At 38.2% G+C, this 20,057-nt stretch overlaps 2 protein-coding genes and 1 non-coding gene across 4 annotated transcripts; 1 reads left to right on the forward strand and 2 right to left on the reverse strand.

Moving 5' to 3' along the window:
• Positions 1-1,233: 1,233 nt before the first annotated feature.
• TRNAQ-UUG (transfer RNA glutamine (anticodon UUG)) lies at positions 1,234-1,305 on the reverse strand. The gene has a single exon. It is a non-coding gene; the product is annotated as a tRNA-Gln (tRNA).
• A 1,120-nt stretch (positions 1,306-2,425) lies between these two features.
• On the reverse strand, positions 2,426-5,661 carry LOC103705102 (G2/mitotic-specific cyclin S13-7-like). Of its 2 annotated transcripts, none has more exons than XM_039132302.3 (10): positions 5,382-5,661; positions 4,656-4,764; positions 4,535-4,570; positions 4,385-4,442; positions 4,062-4,289; positions 3,843-3,971; positions 3,478-3,726; positions 3,227-3,385; positions 2,951-3,129; positions 2,426-2,862 (listed from the first exon to the last, which is right to left on the reverse strand). In XM_039132302.3, exons 1-10 carry the CDS (start codon positions 5,422-5,424, stop codon positions 2,706-2,708), a joined length of 1,347 nt encoding a protein of 448 aa, XP_038988230.3. In that variant the 5' UTR covers positions 5,425-5,661; the 3' UTR covers positions 2,426-2,705. The 2 variants fall into 2 exon arrangements, with proteins under 2 accessions (XP_038988230.3, XP_038988232.3); XM_039132304.3 differs by having other exon boundaries at positions 4,385-4,439; positions 5,382-5,622.
• Positions 5,662-7,073: 1,412 nt separating this feature from the next.
• LOC103705048 (gamma carbonic anhydrase 1, mitochondrial-like) lies at positions 7,074-19,740 on the forward strand. Its single transcript, XM_008788640.6, has 5 exons — positions 7,074-7,330; positions 12,292-12,435; positions 17,805-17,930; positions 18,226-18,377; positions 19,203-19,740. The coding sequence occupies exons 1-5, from the start codon at positions 7,216-7,218 to the stop codon at positions 19,482-19,484; spliced, it is 819 nt and encodes a 272-aa protein (XP_008786862.2). The 5' UTR covers positions 7,074-7,215; the 3' UTR covers positions 19,485-19,740.
• The last annotated feature ends 317 nt before the right edge of the window (positions 19,741-20,057 follow it).

A 20,057-nucleotide genomic window follows, 5' to 3' on the forward strand; every position in this document is an offset into this window, starting at 1 on the left:
GGGACAAAAGCAATCCCAGAGCTGAAATAAGTTCCTTCATCTTGACAGGCAAATTAAGGAGATAAAGGGCTGACCTACATTAGTTTCCCAGCTCGTCTCCTCCACATTTTTGGGACTTGTTAACTAACACCTCCAGCCAAAAAACTACAAGGGAATACATGCAAGTCTGCTTGTGGTTCCCCAAACAGCTCAAAGCCGCCTCCTCACCGCCTTTTATGAGCTTGAAAGTCATGCCATAGACACCCTCAGGTCCAAGTTTCCCCTCACTATCTACCCAAGAGGCTGTACCATTCCCTCCATGACACTTGACCCTCACGTCAATGCCAACTCCACAAGCAGGTGGTTGCACCCTCAGCCTAGAAGCTGAAACGCTCTACATCTCTTCAGGCAGCTTCATGCCAATCTCTGCAGGCATGCATGCAGGTGGAAGAGATTGCAGCAGGGCTTCATGCAAGCAGCATCCAGTTCCTATGGGCTGTGCATGGAGATTCAGAGAACATTCAGGAACTGACCGGAGACAAGGGCTTAGTGGTGTGGTGACTAAGGATGCTGTGCCACTCTTCCGTCGAGGTTTTCCTCACACATTGTGGTTGGAATTCAACTATGATGCCATGGTGGGAGGTTGGTCTCATCAGGTTGCTAGCTATGAAGTCACCAGGAAAGGTTGTCAAGAAAGAAGGGCATGATGGACTTGAATCTGGAAGACGGAAGAGAATCAAGGAGGGCCAAGGAACTAAAGGAGATGGATTAGAAGCCACAGACCTCGATGCTTTTATTCAAGATCTGATTAACATGAGAAATGAAAAAGCTTGATCATAAGATTGTATTTAGTTGTGACACTTGGAGACTTGACTATTTCATTTGGAGTCTCAATGCACCTAGAGGTTTGCTATAGTGAAAAAAAATTGGCCCATGTTTTTGAGCTGTTACTCTCGAATTATTCTTTATGTTGCGTTGCAGTTGTGTAGATCCATCTCAAGTATATGAAGCACAACAAAGGATAATATTGCGCAATCTGATAAATATCGATGATCCATTTATTGGGATAATAGCCAGCTCTTTATCCAGAAGTTGGTGAAGCCCTAGTGAATATGTTTATATTGCTACTAGTTTCCAGTAGTTAGCAAGTTCAATGGAGGACTTGTAATTTAGGTAAAATAAAAATGTAGGCATTTACTTCTGACCTAATTTTTTCTGAAGATTTTTTTTTTTTTTTTTTGAGGAGGAAAAAAAAGGTCCTACCGGGAGTCGAACCCAGGTCGCTGGATTCAAAGTCCAGAGTGCTAACCACTACACCATAGAACCAATTGTATAAAGATGGACAAGCAAATTATATCTGAATGTTTAACTAAATTTAGGGATTCTTCTCTTTGGCTACCAGGAAATGCGAGCTTCATAATGCTGACACGTGTCAAATGATTGAAACTAAAAGCCTGAGTAGTTGGGTGTACAACATAATTGCTAACTTATGATATCTAGCCATTAAAATGAACCACTAGAAGCTGATCTAAGATTTACTTAAGCTTAAATCACCTGTGCTGAAGAAGAAAAGCCAAGGGACAGATCTTTTACCCAAAATGGTAAAGACCCTTCCTAACAGCTGATAACTTGATTCAATCATGGATAAATTCTCATCAATTCTTAGCAGAACTACATTTGAATCCTGCACATCTCCATATATTTGATCTTCTGAGTGGGAAATTCTTAGCAGAACTAAAATAATCCCATGCTCAAACATCATAAAAGCACCAAAAAGTTGGAGGTTGAGTCATCATGTCAAAACCTCTCTCAATTCCTCACTATGAGAACCATTTGAATTCTCTGGTGGGTGAAGTTGAGTCATCATTTCAAAACCTAAGTCCCTGCTGTAAAGCTGACTGTATGAAGAAAGCAAGGGGCATTGTAAAAGGAAATTAAGAGAACCATTTGAATCATTGGTGGGTTGCATTGAAAGAAAATTAAGGATCACCGGCTCAAAAGACAAAATATGTTGCTGTCAATGTGCCAAGGTGGGCACCGGCGATCGGTGGATGATCCAACAGTGGATTCGCACAAAGAAAGGTGATCCTTCTTTCGTACAAAAGATACACTTGTGGCATCTTTTCACAGGGATTCCCCAATTATGCCGAAGAAGGCTGTCATCCTGCTTGTCATTATAAATAAAATTATTAAAATTCGCATGATCAAAAATCTCTTAGCCCCGACCAGCCAATGAGTAAAGTCTAGGTATCCAGAGGAATTCTGAGAGTTTGATCCTGTTTGATTGATATAGATGGCTGAAGGTCTTTGTAGTCCTCCTCCATATATATGTGTCTCAAAATACATTACTGATGCATCCATAAAAAGCTGCTTCATAAAAATCAGATGTAATCAAACGTAAAGAATCCCTCAAATCAAAGTATATACTCATTTTAAAGAATGCATATAATCAAATGTAGCAAATCACTATATTGCCAGACAATCTGATGTTTGCTTCCTTCAAAGTACTACTCCCGAGTGAAGAGTATTGATCATAAACAGAAAAACAAATCCCTCTCTATTATCACTAGGATGATTTAGTTTCAGATGTACCCATCCCTCTCTGGAAACAAAAGAACACATATTAATTACCAGTTGGTAATGCAGCATTCAACTCTTCTAACATTTTTTTTAGCTGGAAGTTGCAATGCCACACAACTCTTGCAACTCAAAGCAGTTCTCCCAGATCACTTCCTCAAAGCATTCAACTCTTCTAACAATTTCGTTGCCGGAGGTTGCAAAGCCACTGCTCCAAATTGCGCACCTGAATACTTCTTGTACACAATCTTCAGCTTACTCTCTGGTGCCGCTGAATGAGAGTTCACTAGCATTTGAGTGCAGTCTCTGCAGGATCCAGAACCAAAATTTTTTCAGTAAGCATGCTACATTCTTGACACATATTTTTGAGTAATATTCAGGTAAAACAACATACAATAGCTGTGGCTCGGAGAACCCAGTGTGCCGCCTTAGTGTTTCGGTCCAGAGTGGGCTCTTGTTAAGAGTGCATCGAGCTGCATAAACAGCAGAAGCAGCAACCATTGATGGGCAGAACATGATCATAGAGTACTGCATCAGTGCCAACTCAGAGAAGAAGAAAACCATGTGCTCCATCTGCAATTTAATCAGAAGAAACTGAGTAAGAACTGTATCTGAGACTAGTGGAGGGAATGGGCAGCAGAAAATAAACCAGAAAACCTCTCATTCTTACCTCTTTGTCGCTTAACGCGGCCTTCAAAAATCTCACAAGAAATACGTAAGGCGTGGGAACAGTTAGGCTCCATCCCAGCTTGTTCAGAATTCCTTTCTCCATGACCAGTATTTGTTCTCTGGTATAGGCCCTATCCGATATGCAAATGAAATCATTAACCTGCACCAGATGATTTCCAGCTTATTGATTAAACAATTCATGGAGAAATTAGAAGCATAAAAAAGGTACGGATAGCTGTAAATATAGCATACCTCGGGAGCCCATATCTCCTCATACTTGCACGCAATTAGCATGGCAGAGACTCCCACAAGCTGCAGTTCTCTCCTCAGGACTATTTCCTCTGAAAGGTACCGATCAATAACGTACATAGTGAGGTATAGAGTCTCGGGCTGTAGCTCGAACTTGTGATGCACTTCTATCAGCCAGTCAACCAGAATTGCTCTCATCTTTGCATTGATCTCCACCTGCGAGTCCATGTAGTCATGCGGCCGGGAAGAGTTCTGCATTGCCAGTTGAATCAAACAATTTCAGCATTGGAAGTTATACAGAGGTTAGCAGATAATGATTTAAAAAAAAAAGAAACATCTCATATGGCAGAGTTTCATGAAACACGTACCTCAGCAAGTTTATAGAACTTATAGATATCTTCAACGTAATCCACAACAGCCAACTGATCATTGGCATCCGATGCATCAATATCAAGAACCAACTCTTTAGTTTTGTTGGCAGCGACTCCACAGGCTGCCTGACATGGAATGGAGAGAAATATTTAGGATAACTCATCACATATAAATCGAAACAGGCAGGTTATAATGTAGTGGAAAAAAAATTATACCTTGCTTCGAGCTGTAAGTACTTTAGTAAGTGTATGGACCTTCTTTTTTGAAGGCCTGCCGCGGGAACTACTACTCTCAGGTTTTTCCTTTGTTTTCTCCTCGGTGTCAGGGCTGATCTCAATGACTTTCTCAGGCTTCTCAGGCTTCGGCTTAACAGTAACCTTCTTAGCTGCTTTTGCAGCTCCTGTAGCCACTGCTGCTCCATGAGCAGGAATAGCTACAGGTTTCTGCAATGTCATAACGAGGCATATAGAAAATCATTCATTCAATCCATACTACCAATGAATATAGCAAAATAAATTATTTGAGGCTATTAATGAACCTTATTGGCGGCGGCGGCGGCGGCTTGCGCATTTGCAAGGAGTTGAGCACCAAAACTTCTGACACAAACCAAGGGGTAAGAGATGAATTGAACAAAAGAGGACAGAGAAGGGATCAGAACCATATGACACAGGAACAAAGATGGACAAACCTAGTAATGGGCCGATTGATCGGGGGAAGCGGCTTCCTGAATAAAAGAAAGTATAACAGAAAGTTATTTAAAAGAAACAAATTTATGGATTCTGGAGTAGAAATAAGTTTGGTGTTCTTACCCTTCAACAACTTGGACATTGACCACATTACCAATATCTCCGAGGGCTCGTCGGTTCTTCCCTGCCGCTCCAGCAGCAGCTTTCTGCTTGCCCGCAGGAGCAACCCCACCTGATGATTTTAGAAGATATATTGATGATATTTGCTATTGACCACCCCAGACTCAGATGCTCAACGGAATATCCACAAGAAGATTATAGGAAAGAAACCCAGAGCCACAGAAACCTATTCCTTTAACGGCCATTACTAGAACAAGAATCCATGAACGAGGAAACAACAGAGAGGACAAGAAGGTTGGGGGGAAAATCATGATAGAAAAGAAACAGGGAAAAAGAAAATCTCACAATATATAAGAAAAATTAGGAACCAATCATCAAACCAAAAGAAACATATCTTGCTAAGCCAGAGCCACAGAGGAACACAGGGTAAACGGACTTAAAGAAACGACCTTTCCCTCCCCAAAAGAAGCGAAAAAAAGGGGATACAGTCCATTATTACCCACAAAACCAAAAGAACAAAGATCGAATCTTTAAGAGATACAAATTTCTGGAGGAAAGAAAGAAAAAAAAAAACCAAAATAGATACGATCAAGATAAAACACAAAAGAAAGGAAACTCCAAAAGAGAGATGAAGCCAAGAAAAGAAACGATCGCTTATTGTAGCTATCTCAAGACACCCATCAAAGAAAAGGATTCATAGATTAGAAACGGGTTCTCCCGTGGAATCACCTTTCTGCTGCTGGGAAACCACAGCCTGATGCCTTGTAGCCATCGACTCTTCTTCTCTTTCTTGGTTCTTCCAAAAGAGAGACCCGAGAACGCCGACGAGAGGGACGAGTGGCGGCGAGCAGGTCCTTGATTCCGCCTCCCCTACGTTCGGATTCACCACCACGGCCTTGATTCAGCTCCGACAGAAGAAGGACAATGACGAGTCTCTTCCCTTCTGCTTTCTCTCTCTCTCATTTGGTTCTCCACGGCTCGTTGGTCTCTCGCATAAAAAAAGGGCGGAGGGGAAGGGGTGGGGAAGGGGCTTTCCTTTGAGGGGAGGGGGTGCCTTCCAACGGTCGAATTTTTTGAAAATCTCAACGGTCCGATCTGTGAAATCCCACGGCTGGGAGGGGGCAAAGTGCCCCTGCAAAAAGTAGCCGTTGGGGAGCGGATGGGGATTAAAGAGATTCCCATCTTGAATTAATTAATGCCGTTCGATGAACTTAACCTCTCAAAGGCATCAGAAACCCGCAAGGAATAACAGAAGTCTAAACGTTGGGCGCAATTGGGTTGGATCAACCCAAGCCTTATCCGGACTTTGAATTAGCATCGCTTCATATTCAAACAAGGAACTACATGTTTCCTTTATATCAGTTATGTAACATGCCCATGTTTTAACCAATTGTTTTGCATCAAAAAAGAAAAAGAAAAAAAAGGGAGAAAACTCATAGCAGATTAAATAACACATAGATGATTACTACTTGTATAAAATAGTATAATATAAATTATTAGTAGGAATGCTAATTTGCAGCATGTTACATAGTTTCCATTTTGGCAATATTTGTGCTAAACTTGTACCCTGCAAAGATCCTTGGTATGCTGGTATCCATTTGATTGGCTACCTTTAGTTAAACCAGCAAAACTTTTGAAACTCTAGAGTGTCTAGGTTATCTGCATAGCATCTTCTATGTCAAACCTTCCACCATCTTTGATGGTATGCTAATATACATCTTCAACAACTAAGAAAAAAAAAGTATGTCAATCGAATTTTAATTGCCTCGAGCACTTAACTTCTAGGCATAGAATATATTTTATAGAGATGGACTATGCCCCTCCCTAAAAGAGAGGCTATATACTTTTCTCGATTTCATATCGATAATGGAACATCCAAAACAAAGATTTATACCAATGATAAAAATACATAGAAACTAAAATTTATATATTTTGATAATTTCCATCTTGTGCACCAAAAGGTGCAAAAATGAATAGTTAAAATTATGCAAGACCATTTTTAATTATTTAAAATTAAATTTATTAATTTTTAATATAATATATATGTATGTGTGGGTATGCATGTATGTATATATATATAAGCAGGTATAGATCATGATAAATAAGCTAGATTCTTAATTTAAATATTTTATCACATATTTTCAATATACTAATATTATAAAATTATGTTTTTGTCCATTTGATGTATAGATTAGATATTATGAAAATATCTGAATTTTAATTTCTAGATATTTTTATATCATGATTGATGTAATGGATCTTTGATTTAGATACTTCAATATTAATTTGAGAGTGGTAGCGTCCTGTTCTCTCAAGACCATCAGAATACATCATACGTCAGGTCTCGCTCGGGCCAGAACTTTTCTGAGAAAATCTTGTGGCCTAAAAATGTTGGGCTGAGGCAAGGGCCCAGCCCGTCTAGATTCCAGTCTGAGGAGAGCCAATTCCAACCTCCTCCTCTGGGCTTTGGGATCACCTTCGCCTCCTCTTCTTCCCTCTTTCGCTCTCTCCGAGCTCTTCGCAAAACCCTAAATCCCGAAACTCTACTCTCATCGGCGCGAGCATGGGGACGCTGGGGAAAGCGATCTACACAGTCGGATTCTGGATTCGGGAGACTGGCCAGGCCATCGATCGGCTCGGATGCCGCCTTCAGGGCAACTACTACTTCCAAGAACAATGTAAGCTATTCCCTCTCTCTCGTGCAAGATAAAAAAGAAATCTCCAATTTGAATCCATTCTGGCGATTTTGATTTTTCCTCTCAGACCAATTTCCCATTTTTACTGAGTGTTTTTGCGTGTCGCTTATATTACTCAATCTGATAGTAATACAAAAGTCAAGATTCAAGGTTTGGGCGGGTTTTGATCGCATGTGGATCTGGTCTCTGGAAAGCATGTTTAGGCCTTTGTTACCCACTACTCTTCTTTTTTTCTTTTTTTTTTCTTCTGTGGTTTTTCAGCCAAGATCATGAGATTTTGGAGTTTTCTTGATATAAAGGTGTATTTTTTATGGCATTTTCGACGTGGAATAATTCGTGGGATGTGCAATTTTTGCGCTTGTTCTACTTTTGGGATTTCTCGTTTTGATCTCTTCTAAACATGGTAGGAGCGAATGAAATCTAGTAGGGTAACTAGGGTTTTAAGGCAGCAGATGTTGTCCTATTTTGTCATTTTTCCTACTTATTTACCAATCAAGATTGTCACATGATGGGTAGTTATCAATTTTCTTGGTGTTCTACTAATTGATCCAAGCCATGGCTAGATGCAATGCCTGCCAATTGCAGGAGTATTGGCTTTTTTGAAAATGAAGGTGTTATAGGTAGTAGTGTTTAAGAAGTTTGAAAACCATTCGATCATCATGGCCTAAATCAAGATGTAATCATCTTGTGCTGTGTTTCTGAGAGCATCTCATTATTGGGATGCTGTATATGGCACTATTGCTAGCTTGTTAACCATTGGAGGTCAACCCAAAATGGTTCCTTGTTCAGGTACAGATGACTGCCATGGAAAAGGTGTTTTATTTTTGGTTGCATGAGAGCATAGAACAGGTGAATATTGTTACTTGAAACCTCAGAATTGTGCATTGATATCAAAAGAGAATGATGAAATACTTGAGAAGGTGTGAGGGAGACGAAGGTATATTAATGGGAGGGATTTTATGACAAAAGGAATAGGAAATATTTGAGGGGCCTCTACCAGTAGTACAGCATGCCAATACTCTTTCTGTTCGTAAAGAATGGCTAGTATATCTCTTCCGATTGATTGGACCGCATGCAAACTATGCATATGAAATTTTTTCAAACTCTTCTAGAATATTATCATAGAAATCCTAGGAAAATTGGAACTATCTCAAATAATTATGCTTATCCCATAGGGAGCTGAGATGGGTTGATTGGTTCACTAGAAATTTCTTTGCATATACCAAGATTGTCCGAACCGGTATTGAGACCTGTACCGGTCGATGTCCGGTACAAGTTGGTACCAGTTCGAACCGAGTCGAACCAGACAGAACCGGACTCTAGCCAGTTCCAGCTAGAGCGAATGAACCGTTTTCTACTGTTGAACCGACCTAGTTGGAGACCGGGTCGGCTCGGTTCAGGCTGAACCGACCGGTTCGGCTTGGTTCAACTTTCCTTGTCATGTACCGAATTGCTTAGTTTTGTTATCTTTAGAATGTTTAGCCCACATTTGGCCTTGCTTTTAATGTTAGGTGTACGACTTCTTCATTCATTTTACTATTTGCATAACCCCTTATTCAAATGCATTTGAAATATTCATATTAGATATTATAGTTTCATTAAGGCTGCATATGACATCATCTTCACTTTTGTTTTTTAAAAAAACTTTAAAACAGGACATCTGTCTCTATTTTTTCTAAATTTTGATGGAAAAAATCTGTTTTGTGGTCATTAATGTTTTTTCCTTTTTTTCGAAAAAAAGAAAAACATGTTTGGTAAGACAAAAATAGGAAATCCCTTTACAATGCTTTTCCCACAGTAGATGTTAGGCATGCAACTGCCAATGACAATCATGGAGTATATGTGAGATACATCATGAATTGCAGTAATGATTCCGTGTCATCCGTCTCATGGATATCTGGTAAACAAATGTTGGCGAGGGGGCATAGACCTTGGCTTATTCACATACTTCTTAGTCCCTCGCACCACCATGATGTGGGATTTTGTTGTTGTTGATGATGATGTTATTTTCATTGTTGGCAAAGAAGTCATTGTTGATGGGGAGGATGGTTTCATTTGGATGGGTGAAGGGAACTTATGGTGGGAGGAGAGTCGGACGAGTTAGTGGAGGGAAATGAAGGGGCAGAAGGAGGCGAGGGGTCAAAGGACGAGATGGAGGCAGAGGGTAGAAGAGGTGGAAGGGAGGGAAGAGGGAGGGGAGGGAGCTTTCCAAGCAGGGCCACCTCAAGACCGTCTTCAGACCTTTCTCATAGTCTCCACAGGTCCAAGCATAAGTGAGGGCATCTAGGGGAGGGGTGGCTTTGGGGTGGAAGGAGAGATAGTGAAGGTAGAGGAGAGAGGAGGGGCTGGGAGGAGGTGAGGCATTGGAGGATGAGGCAGACACAGGTGGGGTGGAAGAGACAGGCAAGAGAGAAGAGGCAGGGGAGGGACCTCTTCCACTAGGGCTGCCTCGAAATCATATGGTGGACCCTTCTCGAGGTTTCTGCCAGGCCTAGGGATGGGTGAGGGCATCGAGGAGGGAGGAGGCGGTGGGGGTATTGGAGGGAAGGGATGGTATCGGGATGGAAGGAGAGATACAGGAGGTGGCGAAGGGAGAGGAGGGGGTGGGAGGAGGCAAAGGAATGGAGGACAAGGCAAATGCTGGAGGAATGGAACAGGTGGGAGGGAGAAAAGACAGAGGACCATTTTGGTGAAGTGGGTGGGGTTGGAGGCGGCGAGGTAGTAGTTGTCGAGAGCCTAAGAGAAATAAATCATGGGAGCTGAGACTAGATTTGATTTCTTGTCTCAAAATGTTATTTTAAAAAATGGTAGATATAAAAAGTTTTCACTTGCACTTTTTCCTTAAGTTATAGAAGTTACATTTAAAAATAAAAAAAATAAGGGAACCAAACATCGTTCTTGCATTGGATTTTGTATTTTCGCTTTTAAAAATAATAATAAAAAAAATTATATCAAATGAGGCCTAATTTTTCGTGATAGTTCACTATGCTCGACTTATGATGACAAATCTGTTAATTTATCTGATTATTCATACTCTAGCTACCGGATGTTACTGATATTACTGTTATCGGAATTACTATGATTACCCAACTAGCACGTTCGATAAGGGGTTATTCAATGCCTGGATTCCTCATCCTTGATAACTTCTTATCGGCATTTTTTGCAATTTGAAGAAGAGGAAAGTACAAATGGCTGGACCACCTGTGGGAGGCTACTGCACACTCATGATCTCTGAGTCCTCGAGATAACAAACACCAGAAAGGAGATTCACATAATCTTTAAAATATAGGGATTTGAGAGGCTGAAGGTTCCCTAATTGGGGGAAAAGAAACACTTCCACCCTGATAAGCCATTCCTTCTATTAGCTGTAAAAAGAGTAATTTATGCATATCTTGTGCGGGCATCCAAACAGTCCCTAAAGTAGGTTATTAGACCATAGTTGTTCTTTGAAATGAATTGTTAACTATACATACACCTTCATATCATAAGACTGATCACGTGTGGTACCAGTGCTATAAAAGCAAAAATTGTTCAATCTACTTGAAGTATAGTGCTAGTAGGTGATATCCAATATTTTGTTAATTTGCTTCCTTTTAATTTGGTTGTTCCTCTGGGTTACCAATATAGTCAACCTTAAAACTCGATCATCTTTCATGTTTCTTGCATCATAATTTTGATGATCTTGGAGCTTTTTTGTACATATAGACATACATTCATACAAACATATATATGATGTTTATGTCTGCATGCATGCTTGGATGTGTGTATAAAGCTCTAGAATTAGAGGGAACCAATAAAATTTTCCTATCTTACTTAAAAGTATAAGACATAAGAAACCCAAGAACTATGCCAAGTTGCTTTAGTTGGTTTGCTTATACTATGTGAAATTATTATATCATCACTTTTTTTGATCCCTTGTTGGAACACAAAGAGGTGCATTATTGTCGTTTGCCTATGCGAGTGAACATGGTCTGCTAGTCTAGATTTATTTAGCATGAAGTTCAAGGACAAAATATCCTCCTCTGTCTTAGGTTGTATTGGACCATGAAAGGGTAAATTGGTCCTTTCCAGCGGTACATGCAAACTGTTGTATGCAATATATGTCCATCCAATATCTGAAGATGGTTTTTTCTTGCTTCATCAATCACAACTACTTTAAATCAACCAAATTTCTTTAAAAAATAATGATGGTATAGCGGACATCAAAGAATTGCTATTTTGATAGCCATGACACTATCAGGTTTAATCTGGAAAACTGAACAATGAGATAGGTATCACAGCTACTACTAGGAGAATCGAGCAATTCCAATCAAGGTACGTTCGTCTCGGTACCGGGCTCCGTATTAGTGCCATCTTGTTATTATGTTGGTACACCTAGTATCGAGGCCGGTTCGTTGTATTGAGTGTCGGTACACCTCTTATATCACAAATCGGTTAAGTACTGGCATGATACTATATGCTCTGTACCGTCTAGTTCGGTATGATATGGCGTACCTTGATTCCAACTATTTTAAAGTGGCCTTATTTGCATCAACCAAATGCTTATTAAGCTCATTCCCACTCCGAATCTGCATGCATTTACATTGTTCTTGTAATACAATCATTCAAAAAAAATCATGATTACACTCATTTTGAAATAATTTATAATTGCTTTGATGGTATAAGGTCAGGGTTCTTGCGTTCTTCATTATCTGCATATTTGCATTCGATGGACTTTTCTAAGATATTGTAACGTGTGCTAAGTTGTTGTGATTAATTTTGTGATGTCAAACACCTCCCTTGTAAAATTTTTTTCTGAACATATTAATTTTTTAGCTAAGTATTCGCAGATTACTATCATAGTATCATATATTTTAAGTGCATTTGTATATAAAATACAACAAACCTATTCATTTTTTGAGTTAATGGTTGTTGACATGCAATAATTGTTCCCATTATTTCAGTGTCAAGGCATCGTACGTTGATGAATATTTTTGACAAATTACCCAAAGTTGACAAGGATGCCTTTGTGGCTCCAAGTGCATCTGTCATTGGTGATGTTCAAGTGGGTGGAGGATCCTCAATTTGGTATGGATGCGTATTGAGAGGTATACTTCTTATCAAGTATTCTGGACATGATTTAGTGATGCTGATGTGCTTAAGATTTATGCTAAATTATTCAGGATACACACTGTAGATAATTTGACATTTTGGTCTATTCAAAACATCCACTTATCTATAGTTTTTATCCTGAACAATTTTTATGTAGAAAAACAATATATAAATTTAGCTATATGATCTGCCTAAAAGAAACTTTGATAAGTTGAATTTTGAGATGGTTTCTCTGAATCCGGATTGCATAGTATAGGTATTGTGGAACAATGATTTGTTACTTTTGCTAAACATACCTATGCCTCAAGGCATTGTGGTGTAAAATTTTGATCTTTTCTTGTACTTTTGGTTTGACTTTCAGTTAGGTATAACATGATAGTTTCATGTAACATGTTTACAGGCTTCTTGTATTTTAGAGTGTGTTGTGCGTAATGAGTCTTTTGTAGGGGCATATTTCGTGCAGTGGCTCTTCCAAAACTACATTTTGGTTGAATGATTGTAGCTGGTTATGAATGGATTAATCTTGTTTTAGTTCCAGTATTTTAAGCCTTGCTTCTATTTGGAGTGACTCTTAATTTAGCAAAATTAGATCTCTAAAACCTTTGAAATACAAGCAAATGCAATCATTTGTTCAGAATAGGAAATTTATGCTAAATTATTCCGCATACACACTGTAGATAATTTGACATTTGGATCTAATCCAAATGTCAACCTATCTATAGTTTTTATCGTGAACAATTTTTATGTATAAAGCAATATATTGGTTTAGTTATATGACCTTCTTAAAAGAAACTTTGATTAGTTGAACTTTTGAGATGCTTTCTCTGAATCCTGATTGCATAGTATACTTACTGTGGAACAATGATTTGTTAATTTTGCTATTCATACCTATGCCTCAAGGCATTGCGGTAAAAAATTTCGATCTTTTCTTGTACTTTTGGTTTGATTTTCATTTACGTATAACATGATAATTTCATGCACCATGTTGCAGGCATCTTGTGTTTTAGAGTGGTTGTGCGTAATGATTTTTTTCTTAAGTATGGGCATATTTCGGGCAATGGCTGTTCCAAAACTACATTTTGGATTAATCTTTTTTGAGTTCCAATATTTGAAGTCTTGCTTCTATTGGGAGTGACTCTTAATTTTTTTCCAGTAATACTGGACTCTAAAACCTTAGAAATACAAGAATATGCACTCATTACCTCTATTATCAATAACCTTGCAGTTCATGCATTCTATATTGATTTGACTTAAATACCTCTGTTCTTGTAGAACTATTCCTCATTATCCCAATTTAATCATCAACCAACATCGTCATATGCAAATAATACTTGAAACAAACCTTCTGTATTTGTGCAGTTTATGCATTTTTTAGAAGTACAAAATAAGAAAAAATTTAGGCCTAACCTAGATACAGGCTCATGGCTATTGGGGATTCCCATTCTCTCCTATGGTTACCAGGGTTTCAGTTTCTACTGCAGGTGGGTGTGCTAGCCATCGGCCAGTAAGGCACATGCTGCGTCATACCACCATACATGAACTTTGCTGTGCCAAAATTGAAAATATTATAAAAGATTTCATATAAAATTTGATTAAATTATTTTAAAAGTTGAATTAAAGGTATGTTGCTTACCCGTGCCAGGTTCTGGAATTGGCATGGCACAAGGCAGCTGTTGAAATCTTTGGTTGTACATGCTGTAGTCATTGCTCCCTATTACATGTATAACAATTTTAAAAAGTGGTGGCTTACTAAAACCTGATAGTCTCCCCTTCTGTAGTTCCTTAACGGTCAAAAACTTCTATGTGGTGTATCATTTGCTCTAGAAGTCTTCTGATTCTCACTCCCACCACTTTGGAAACTTGGAATCTCATGTATTCACCTCCTACCTGAAAGTTTCCTTATATATGAAAGCCCCACTTCCCTGTTTCTACACCCACTTCCAAATGAGCGCAAATTCTACACAAGTCCTTGCTCTCCCAAAGCACTTCAAGTCTTCAACACTGTCCAAATATACAATGAACATGTCTTTCTCATCATGCACCAATTAAGCAATAATTGTTATATCATAACCTTTTCCAGATTTATAAGACCTTGTGTGGATTCTTCCTATTTTTTTGAGATTGTCTTTTTACTTGTAACATTGCCCTCAACAGTTTATCTAGGCATGGAACTGAGTTTGGTTTTCATTATCCTTGTTACTCATCTTAAATTTTTCACCCAAAAAAATTAAAATTATTCCCTCTCCCACGCATCTATTGTCCCATAGTCCCCTTAAATCTTATGAGTTTGTATCAGTGTGTTTATCTCCATTCATCTAGCATTTCTTTAATGCTTATGATTTCATTTAGTTGATTTATTCATAAAACCAGATTAATTTGTTTTCTTGTCTGCTATATCAGTTTCCCATTAAAATCACTTTTTTAATAAATAAAAATTGTTGTTTAAAACTTAAAGGGGAAATTCTTGGTTTCCTTTCTAAAAGTAATGTTTAAATGTTACTTTTATGTTTTCTAATGACATTCCATCAGTTGAATATAAGTTTTCTGCTTCTATGTTAGAAAACATTTGGAGTTTCATATCATATTGATTGTGTTTCTATTTGATTTATTGACCTGTGATTTGTGCTTTATTGATTAGTGGATTTTTATGTGCTTTTTGATATATCCTTTTTCTTGTTTTGGTTTTTCTCAGTATAGGTGAATCTATAAGAGAGTTAAGCCTAGTTATATGAGCTAACATCTGTCTGTTGTCTAAAGGCAGTAAATTGCGGGCCAATATGCTTCCTGGGTTTCATGGAAAACCTCTCTCCTGCCAAAAGCTGCCATGATCAGACATTAGGCATTATATTATAAGGATCGAGTTCAGGTTGACAACCGATAATAAAATGTTGTTAAACTTTGATCGGCCATACCTAAATTCCATTGTAGATGGTATAAGATGATACCATGTTGCAAAGGTATCACTAGTTTGTCGCGGCCAAGAGAAGGGAAGGAGCTCCTTGCTTCCAGTAATACACAAGAGGATTGGTTATGTAGGTACTGGATCATCTACTTAAATACATAACATTTTCTATTTGTAACAGAAATACTTCTCAAATCGTCTGGTGTTTCCATTGCTCTCATTGATAAAAATAGTTAACTAAACCACTTCAATGTATTCTTATTTGTATTTTGTGAGATGCTGTTGCTTTACTCATGCACATGACTTTAGGAGCTTCTTGCTTTCTTGATCGAATGGCCGTAAATTGGCAATCCAAAGTATGCTTCTCCCAAATTTATTTTTCTTGTGGTGTTTTCGCTTAACAAATTCTGGAAGTACCTACTCCAATTTTTCATAATTGTACTCTCATTCATCTAAAATATCCTTGTTCTTAAGATTCCTAGTGTAATTCTTTTCCCACCTAGTTTCCCTTTCCCTTATATCCTCACTTTCTTTAAAGCTCAATATGGTCTTTCTTAACATATATTTGTTGTAGAACTACAATTGGTTTATCTGCTACCTTCATACTTTTTTTTTGATTTTCTAAGTATTTGTAGCTTCTGTTGTTCTTTGTTCTTGTATGGTACTCATTGGTACTGTTCCAGCTCTCGAGATTTTGTGCGGATCAATACCATACCAATATGAAAATTTGAGATATTTTTTTCTGGTGTGTAAGATGGTATAAAACTCTTTTTTTATGTGCAATATGGATATGAATTGAATTGAAGTTCATTCTATTGCCTCCCGTATTGATCTGATTGGCATTCGTTGTCTTGTATAACAATCAATAATGGGAGTGAGTTGCCTCTAGCACAAGAAATAAATTTTGTTCCCTTGTAACTATTTAGATAGATGGATGCAAAGTCCAGAGGATTCATGGTCGGGAACTTCAACAATTTAATATTCTATTTTTATGTCCATCTAGAAAGCAAGCATGTGAGCAAATGGGATTGAAAGGTTTTTGGTTAAAAGTAGTCAGATTTTCCATTAGGCTAGCATTAGTTTTTACTGGATTTTCATATTTCTGTGGTTGAATAATTTTAGCATTTCCCTTTTATTATTAAATCAGATAATTCTATTTTGAGTATGATTTTGTACGATTTTAATGCTTGATCAACTTGTCTTTCATACTTTAAGCCACGTCGGCGAAATTGGCCTTCTACCTTCTTTTAAGAAAATTTGTCATCCTAATCAAGACAGACTTGGTATTAACCAAACCGGCCTTGGTACCAGCACGTACCAGTCAGGAAAGCCGATTTGCCCCGTTTCTATGCTTTTAAAAAACAAATTTGTCCTGATGGGGATGGGATTTGTACAGGCTTTGGTATCGGTGTGCTCGTTGGGACAGTTTGTATGTCCTGATCCTGTGATGTTTCGATGTCTTGGCAGATGTTCTGATGCCAATTTTGTGTCAGAACGATACAGTACTAATGGCATCATCCCATATCATCGATTCTAAATCCAATGATGTGATGCATATATAAATGATCTAATTTGTGATGATTAGTACCACTAGAAATAGGGCTTTTTGAACAGTTATGCTCTCTTATTGAGTGCTTTGGACCAGTCATCGGAGAAGAGACATTTTGTGAATCATAAATTGGTGTACGACTATGATGTGGTGGGAGCTGTGTTACCTGGACACTTTCGTCTAGCTCCGAAAATCTATAGAGATACATATCCAAGTCAGATAAATATTAGACACTTGGATACTTGTGATATTCCATGGTTGCCACTTTGAAAGATTAGTAGAGAGCTGAACTCGGTGAACAATGAATTTTAAACCTTTACTTTCATGTTAGAAGCGAGTATTCATTCTTTTAGTGATCGGCCAAGGATTTAGGCATTGAAATAACTTTGCAGAATATTATTTTTCCTATATCTTTAAGCTAATTAGGAAGTTTCAATAAGAAACATGTATATTGAAATATCTTAACAAACAATATCTTCTTAATACTTACATTTAATATTTAACAAACAATATTAAAGGTATAAATATATATAATTTAGGTAAATTATAATTTATCCTCTGTTTCCCTGTATCTCCTTTTTACCTCTTGCCGAGTCGGACATTTGGATACACATGCAAATCTATTTCTCATATCTATGTCCATGCAATGCTAGATGATATCACTGCCCTTTTCATATCATTGTCTTCGTGCATCAATTGCTCTCTAAATGGGTTTACAGAGCTGGCCATGATATATTTTTTTGACTGATCTGTGATGGCATCCATATTATCCTCCAGTAAATGACATCTCCAAAGAATGTATAGTGACAAACTTGGTGCATAATTATAATTGTGTTTAGCAATCTCTCTTTTCTTTAATTGTCTAATGGTCATTCATATCTAAGAATTTTAATCTCTCATCTTTCCTTGTCCAGGTGATGTGAACAGTATCCAGGTGGGAACTGGAACTAATATACAAGATAATTCGCTTGTGCATGTAGCAAAGTCTAATTTAAGTGGGAAGGTCTTACCAACCATCATTGGGGATAATGTCACTATAGGTAAGTATTTGAATATTCTATTATTCTTGTCGACTGATTCAGTTGTGCCATCAAGATATTCTTCAAGCCATGCGATTTCATTTTGGTTCCTCTGTTTCATATATATTTGCTGTAAAAATTGATGGATCATGCACCTAGTAAATCTTAATAAAACTTAAAACATTCAGGCTGATCATGATACAAGATGAAGAGAGGGCCTTTTCTCTTTACTATCCAATTGCTATCACAAACTGCAAAAGAAAATGTCTTTTAAGCTAATTAACCATTGTGATGTTTAAGAGCTTGAATATGACAGGACATAGTGCTGTCTTACATGGATGCACTGTTGAGGACGAGGCTTTTGTGGGTATGGGTGCGATCCTGCTTGATGGGGTGGTTGTGGAAAAACATGGCATGGTTGCTGCTGGATCCCTTGTAAGGCAAAATGCAAAGATCCCATGTGGGGAGGTAGCCTTCACCCCTGTTCTGTGAAACTTACTTTCTTTGCTTTTAAAGAAAATTGCATTTGCCTTAGTTTAAAGCTTAAGCTCCTACAAATTCGATAGTTTTGAAGAATGGTTTCTGCAGAACTGTCATAGTGTATGCAAGATGGGATATGCATAGATTAGCCCCTCTTTAATGACTTTTAGCTCATACAAGGTTCGCCGTACCGGTACCGAACTTCATACCGGTGCCACACTAGTATAGGCATACCGAGTATCGGTACGGTATGGTATGCGGTACGCCAGACGTACCGACATTGGCGTACCGATACCGGTACCGATCGGTATGGATACGGTACGTCCAGTACCAACCGGTACAGCATACCATGAGCTCATATACTAATTTAACTGGATAATCAAACTGCATATTTTGTGCTTTACTTTTTATGTTCACAATTCTTGTGGTAATAACAAATTCACTAATTAATAGCTCTCTTTTTTTTAAAGAAATCAGCACAGTTTTTGGTATATAACGCTTCAGCGTGTATGGTATTTGGAAAGGCTATGGTACTTGCCTTATATCCATTGTCCACTTACACAAGGTTACTGATTAAAATTCTCCGCTTTATCATCTTAAACCAGATTCAGTAAATCAAAAATGCTGAGTACTCAAAAATCTCCATCTTCATCCTATTGATTAGTGCTCTCACTCAACACACCAATTCTAGAAAAGTTTGGGTCCTGACATGTAAAAAGAGTTCTGGAATCAGGAAGTAATTCGGCTTCTTTATTAATTCTGTCTAGTTGCAATTGTGTTGACTGGTTAATAAAATCTAAAATCAAATGACAGGTGTGGGGAGGTAATCCAGCAAAGTTCCTGAGGAAGCTCACAGAAGAAGAGATTGCTTTCATTTCCCAATCAGCGGCCAACTATTCCAATTTGGCTCAGGTGCATGCTGCTGAGAATGCTAAGACATTCGATGAGATTGAGTTTGAGAAGGTGCTACGCAAGAAGTATGCTCGCCGGGATGAGGAATATGATTCGATGCTTGGAGTTGTTCGAGAAGTGCCACCAGAGCTTATTCTTCCAGACAACATCCTACCCAACAAGTCTCCCAAGCCTTCTCAATGAGTGATGTTTGACATAATCGACCATCTTTACCACATTGTTTTTGTGGATACTGTTTTTAGATGGGAATGTCCAGGGAATGTAATGGTCTTTGTTTCTTGTCACCTTCTCAATAATCTTTAGGTTGTGCTGTTCCAAGGTCAGCCAAATACTTTCTGGATTATCAGATTTTCTTGCTCAGATTTTATCTGAGACCATTCATGTTGTTCGAAGATTTGATGCAATGTAAGAACTTCGAATGGCCTTTGAAGTTCCAACATGGTTTAGGATTCTGAAGTTATTCATGAGATTTAGGGTGTGCTATCTTAGCAGCAGAAAATTCAGCACAATAGACAAAGTTATTGTAATTTTCTTCATATTTTGACGTGCATATAAGCTATGTGATCTAGAACAACAGCATGCCCCAGTGATCGCTGCACCACCATGAGCATGGAATCTCTTGAATTCCATTGCTGTACCACGTGTCGAAAAGTCTTCAATCTTAGACGTTTATCGAGACAGTTATTCTAAATTATTTAGTGACTCTTTTGCCTAAAGTGGCAAGAGATGGTATCCGAACTAATGTTCAGTGATGTG

Source organism: Phoenix dactylifera, chromosome 14 (genome assembly GCF_051530095.1).
Source record: "Phoenix dactylifera cultivar Ajwa chromosome 14, Ajwa_hap1_PhDact_Kaust_v1.1, whole genome shotgun sequence".
NCBI lineage: Eukaryota > Viridiplantae > Streptophyta > Magnoliopsida > Arecales > Arecaceae > Phoenix > Phoenix dactylifera.

Coding starts and splice junctions, on each gene's coding strand:
- LOC103705102 (XM_039132302.3), bottom strand. CDS start 5,424: ATGGCTACAAGGCATCAGGCTGTGGTTTCCCAGCAGCAGAAAG. Junction 4,290..4,384: donor CCGCCGCCGCCGCCAATAAG/GTTCATTAATAG, acceptor ATGACATTGCAG/AAACCTGTAGCTATTCCTGC. Junction 2,863..2,950: donor TTCTCCGAGCCACAGCTATT/GTATGTTGTTTT, acceptor TGGATCCTGCAG/AGACTGCACTCAAATGCTAG.
- LOC103705048 (XM_008788640.6), top strand. CDS start 7,216: ATGGGGACGCTGGGGAAAGCGATCTACACAGTCGGATTCTGGATTCGG. Junction 12,436..17,804: donor GTATGGATGCGTATTGAGAG/GTATACTTCTTA, acceptor TTCCTTGTCCAG/GTGATGTGAACAGTATCCAG. Junction 17,931..18,225: donor TGGGGATAATGTCACTATAG/GTAAGTATTTGA, acceptor TGAATATGACAG/GACATAGTGCTGTCTTACAT.